This window comes from Poecilia reticulata, linkage group LG18 (genome assembly GCF_000633615.1).
Source record: "Poecilia reticulata strain Guanapo linkage group LG18, Guppy_female_1.0+MT, whole genome shotgun sequence".
NCBI lineage: Eukaryota > Metazoa > Chordata > Actinopteri > Cyprinodontiformes > Poeciliidae > Poecilia > Poecilia reticulata.
This window is the reverse complement of record NC_024348.1, coordinates 4876434-4882655: the sequence shown is the minus strand read 5'-3', so window position 1 is coordinate 4882655 and position 6222 is coordinate 4876434. Positions and strand designations below refer to the sequence as shown.

General features: G+C 38.4%; 1 protein-coding gene across 3 annotated transcripts in view; it reads left to right on the top strand.

Moving 5' to 3' along the window:
* The first annotated feature begins 5348 nt into the window (after window positions 1-5348).
* Window positions 5349-6222, top strand: part of hacd4 (3-hydroxyacyl-CoA dehydratase 4) — a 22323-nt gene continuing 21449 nt past the window's right edge. For all 3 annotated transcript variants that reach the window (XM_008434905.2, XM_008434903.2, XM_008434906.2), the window contains exon 1: window positions 5349-5505. In XM_008434905.2, the coding sequence (XP_008433127.1) occupies window positions 5504-5505 (2 nt within the window). In that variant the 5' untranslated portion in view covers window positions 5349-5503. The remainder of the gene's footprint in view (window positions 5506-6222) is intronic.

Below are 6222 nucleotides of genomic sequence, written 5' to 3'. Positions count from 1 at the left end.
GGTGAAATGGGTGCGCCGATGCCACACCCCAAACACCGCTTCGATGGAGGCGGATAATACCGCCGCAGTCCAACTTTAAAAACGACTGAGATAGAAGTCCGGGAAACGAACGCAGACAGAGCAAAGCAGAGTAGATCGGAGCAGAACAGACCAGCAATGGTCCGACTGTGGGGGGACCTAGGAAAAATTAATTAGCCACCATTTTAAATAAAACTAACAAACTATAGCTTAGATGAGCGTTAATTTCCTACCTGCCGATCCAAACACGCACACACACTCGCAGAAGGAGGAAGAGAAGGAGCGCAGCGCAGTGGCGCGTTACCTATAATCACAATTCAATTTAGATTTTCTGACCAAAATCAGCTGAAGTGCAGGGAGAGAGCACACCTACCACCAGGATCTCAGTGTAGCACGCACCAGCCAGTGATTTGTTACTTTCCGCTGCCAGAGTCCACAGGACGCAAGCCACACAGTGGAAGAGCAAAGACGACACATCCTGAATGAACGCCGCAGCTCCTTATATACCACACCCACCTTAACAACCGGAACTTCTCACCTGACAACCACCTGTGTGGAATTAGGTGCATTTCTATACCACTACATAGTCAAACTGGTATTATTCAGCGAGGAATTTGTCCAGTTTAGATTATGTTGATGAAGAAAAATTGCTTGCAAATTGTGATATATCTTCAAATCATATTTGTGGCAACAGCTTTAGAGTCCAGAAACAGCGTTAACTACACACACCGGAACTAAAGATACACCGTTTCAAGCCATAACGGAAGTTGTGTGACGTGTTGCCGTCGCTGCCACACAGGTGTAAATGGCCTGGCTGGTGGCCCAATCACTGAATATGATTCAACAGAGGACAGATCAAACTTTAGATGTGTTTCTACCATTATAACAGAGATTACCTGTTAGCCCTGACAGTTGGCTGTACTCTTCTACTTCTCTAATTTCTTCTTCTTTCCTGATTTTTCTGTTTTTTTCTGTTGTCATTAGTGTGTGGTTGCTGAGGTTGCCTCCAGATGTTTATCTATACCACCAGACCAATTATGTAGCAGTCACAACTCCCAAGCCTGGTTTGGTCTTTGTAAAATGGTTAAAGCCAGGATGAACTGATGGTGCTATGCCAAACCTGGCTTTATTTCTTATTGTTGAGGAAAAATGACTATTTTTAGTGTTTAACACAGTTTAAACTTTTTAGAACAAATTTCTTAATTTTGAACAGGTTTTTGTTAGTGATTTGAAACTAAAACTATTGCTGGGTAAGTATTGAATAGAGATCTGCAGGAGAGCTTCTGCTCAGACCCCTGGGGTCKTATCATTAAAGACAGGAGGTCATAAATGAACATATGCAGGAAGGTGGAGGACAGTATCACTTGAATTACTCTGAGAAAGGGAACTTTGGTCGGTTCACGTAACCAGGATGAGAAGTCTTCCAAAACTAACATCTGACATGGTGCAAAAACTGAATATAACATAAAATGTTTTAAATCACTAATATTTAATTTGTAAGATATTTTTCTTAGTTATTAATAACATGCTTTCACTGAAAATTGTATTGTCTTGTTTTAGAATTAATTTAGTCAATGATGAATGTATTTGAAATTGTATTATTTCTGACTATATTAGAATCAAATGAAAATGTTTTGTTTAGTATTAGAAAAATACTTAGGTTGGTGAATTAATGTCTTAATTCTTATTTGAATATTATATTAGGTTAGAAACAGGAATTGTACTCCATTATTTTCTGTTGATATTATCTATTGCTTTTGGTTTGATATCAGGACTAAACTTTGGAGATGCTGAGTGCAGAAGAACAAAATTGGGTTTTTGGAGATAACTTTTCATTGAATTAAAATACAGTGTTAAATACAGTGTTAAAGGTTTGTTCCTGGCAGAGCGGGAGAGAAACCAGAATTTCACAGCTACCTGTGAGGTTCCTTCATCTGTTTCTTTTTGTCCAGATGGCTGTAGAGCCGGATAGTGTTAAGAAAATTGCAGGGACTTTCTAAATTCAAAAAGGGCCAGAGATGCCTCAGTTGGTCAAGTAGAGATACGCCTTATTTGAATACATTAAAGAGGAAAACACACCTACAGGTATWAAAGTTTGTGCACAAGGGAAATAATTTAGAAAAAGCTGATTTTAGTTTACTTCTGCACCAGCTCTTTCTCCAAGGACGTCCTTGATATTTCTCTGTCTTCTTGTCTCAGGTAACAATGTTTGTATGTTTCTCCAGTTTCCTGTTCTATCTTATACTTTCTTCTGATTGGATTAAATTCTGTAATTCTGTGACGTCAACGCGCATTGTTGTGTTTCTGTCCCCACACGTGGCCACGCGAGAGAACCCGGGATCTACAGGAAGAATCAGAGCCAGATTTTTTGCTAAATTTAATTGTATAAATAATTCTTCCTTAACACTTATCCTGGATTTTGTAATCCTACTTTTGTGAAACAGGATGGTAAGAGAAATAAATACTGATCAACTACACACAAACAATAAGAATAACTAAACAAAGATATAAGTGTAACGGTTATTATACAGATGAAATTGCTGCTAAAACATGTTTCACAATTATCCTGTAATTGGTGGTTTTTGGCGCCCCCTACTGGTTACCTATAAATTGGATGAGAAAACAAAAATTCCACACAGTTGGTTCAGCGCTCTGTTGTGGTAAGTCAACAAATCCGGTTCTCTTCTAAATGGTGTTGGAAGTTTGTTCAGGAGGGTGACTGGAATCTTTGTTACATTGCACAGAGCCATAGGTTGACCGGTAGAGAGGCTCACTGCGCCATATGTGTTTTATCAACCACTGATTACAGGTAATTATGTTATTAAATGTCAGTAATTTATTTTGTCAGATATGTGTATCAGTTTGTTATATTTATCAGTTTGTCAGTTGTGTTTGCCATTCTGTTTGTTTGTTGGTTTCTATGGCAACATGACATGTTTCTTTTCCACTAATCCCCAGAGCTTTTAATGACTGCTGTTGTATTTATTATTCATATTCTTTTATTTGTATTCTAAAACTATACGATCAAATGGCCTAGAAAATATAATGTCGGAATTCACTATMATTGTTTGTGAATTACACARTTGGTTCAGCGCTCTGTTGTGAGCCWTAGGTTGACCGGTAGAGAGGCTCACTGCGCCATATGTGTTTTATCAACCACTGATTACAGATTGCAATAAATCACCTAAAAACCAACCAACCGGCCTCCRAGTGTGCATAACAGGACGGACGAGTAAAAACAGAGCTGTCACATAAGTAAAAGCATAGACTAAAGACTTCAAAAGAGAAAAATGACAAACTACAAGTCCAAACAACCAAAGGATCACAACATCATGAGGCTGACCGTGAAGTTTACTCTGTCTGAAGTTGAGACACAGAATCTGTGCTTAAGATCAATAAAATTCAGACTTCACTGACTCATGGAGTAACTCATTAACATTTGAAATGCTTATCTGATTTAATAAGAACATAGAAAGAAAGCAGTGTGTGGTACATCTCTGTCTGATAACAGTGGAAACACTGGCTGGCTGTTCCTCAGCTTCACCCGCTGATGGTGTGACTTTACCGACAGTCATGGACTTCTGCTGAATAATACACTTTCTAAGTGAATAAAACTCATTATCAGTATGTTCCTGTTCATTCTGCACAACAATCGGACAATGTAAACTGACAACGTGAAAACACTGAAGCTCCAACAACATCTGTGTCATTAAAACAGCCCTTGGTGTTGACTGAACATCCGTCTGACAGATTTGCAGGTTGGTCCCCCAACATGAGTTCCAGGAGCTAAGCTGGGCCACGCTGCTGATCTTTCTGTTATAACCACTAGAGAGCACCACAGCCCCACCTCACAGGGCAGAAGAAGCGGCTGGTCAGCCAGAGACCAGCCGCAATCCAGAGAGGGATAAAAGAAAGGGTTGCACATATTCTACTCATCTTAAAAATAAAATGGGGCGTGTTATAAATGATTGTTTTGCAACACAATGTAATGAATACTGACAAAGATAGACTTTCCATGTATGCTGTGGTGGATGATATAAATTAAACAAAAATAATACAGAACCAGATTAATTGGTTGGCACTTAAAAAGTTTCATTCTGGGGTGCTGGGGTGCTGTGGTGGCGCAGAAGCAAAGCACGACCCACTGCATTTCTTCCCTCTCTCATTACCCACTTTCCTGTCAAACTACTTTCAAATAAAGGCCACTAGAGCCAAGAAAACTTTAAAAAATATATATTTTTAATTCTAGCAGAATAAAATCAGTTCAGGTTTTATTCCATTAGCATAATCTCACTCTGAAAAATGCTAAATCCAACCGCATTCTTCATCAAACTTAAATCCTGGCTCTTCCCTGATTCCTTTTTGTCTTCAGCTCTGTCCACAGATCTAATTTCACAGGATTTAGATGTGGGGATTGAGTCATATGAATCTTTTCTGGGTTGATTTGGTTGTTTTGGATCATTTGTCTAAATAATTCAATGATGACCCCTGAGTTATAGAATCTGTTATTAAAGTCTCCTGGTATTTCAAAGAGTTCATGATTTTATACACTATCACAAGGTTCCCAGGAAATCTGTAAAAGGAACACGTCCACAGCACTACAGGTCCTCCACTGTACGCAACAGTGGGGTCCTTCTTTAATTAGACATACATTTTATTTACTATCATTTATTATTCTATGTATCCTTCATGTTTAGACTAATATAAAATACATATTTTAGATTTTCATGTAACATTTGTAAGAACAATGTTCTTTATCCCTCTGCAATTTTTCTGTTGTTTCTAAAGCTGAAACAATTAATAAATTGGAGTAATTGTTATGAATCGATTATTGAAATAATTGTTAACTATTTTAATAATTTAGCAATGGACTGGCGACTTGTCCAGGGTAATCTGTCTCTCACCCATTGACCGCTGGAGGCACCAGCACCCCTGGTGATCCCACTAGGGATAAGCGTGTATGATAATGGATGGATGAATAACTTCGTAATCGATTAATCTTTAACTAGATTATGCATACTAAAAAAATGCCATTTGTTGAAAAACATTACATTCAGAGCAGAAGCTAAGTCAAAACTGTGCAAACATATATACATTTTGAGTTGAAGAAAAAAGTCTGTAAAATGGTGGCAGTTCTAGATTCTTGTCAGTGCTGGAGGTGTCTGAGTCATTTCTGAACATATACATGTGTTTCATTGTCCCCGCCCCGTTCTCTCCCCACTCAGACTGCATATTCTTGGCAGCCAGTCTTTTCATAGTTTTCTTTAAGGGGCCGGAACTATTCAACAGCCTGGCTCACACATGGAATTTTCACTTCCTATTCTCAGTGAAGACATAAAGACTGCAGTCAAGCACAGAGGAAGCGCTGCAGCGTTTGGTCTGTTTGCAGTCTCAAATCAGCTGAACTGAAGCTCAAACTGGAAACCTGGATATCTGAACTGAGAGCACATCCAGAACCTGCTTCAAGGAAGGCATCAGCGGGAGCATGTGAGTGAGAACGTTGAGCGTCACAGTGGAGTTACTGAGGAATGTTCTCTTTAGGGTGGGCTTAGAAATGACTAGCTGTAGTTAATGCTGAGCTATACGCACAGAGGCTCAATTTAAAAATCTATAGATTTTTTTAGTATGTGAACGTTAACTACAGTCTGGGAGAACTGGATTATACCCATGAAATACTTCCAAAATCACTCAGATGTACTTAAAGGATCAAATATGGTTTGATGAGGTTTACTATGTGTAAGCTTCTCCCCAGATAGCACAGAATGATTGAAACAACATTTAATCAATGTCAGCCAGAAACAGTGGATCAACATTGAATGCTGACATTGAAACATTGAAAGTGGTCGGTGACTTGTATGTTGAATCAACGATAGGGTTTCAACCATAATTGACATCAATGTTGATTCAACCATCATCTGCATGTCAATTTACATGCATATTTGTGTTGATATTGCATTGAATCAGTTAGGAATCAACATTGACTCAACCTTCATCTGAATGTGGTTCTGCACACATATTTCTGTTTATTTTACATTGAATCAATGTTGATTCAACACTCATTTGACTGTGGATCTGCATACATATTTGTGTTGATTCTACATTGAATCAGTCAGGAATCAATGTTGATTCAACCATCATCTGAACATGGATCTGGAAACATTTCTGTTGATTTTACATTGAATCAGTAACAAGTCAATGTTGATT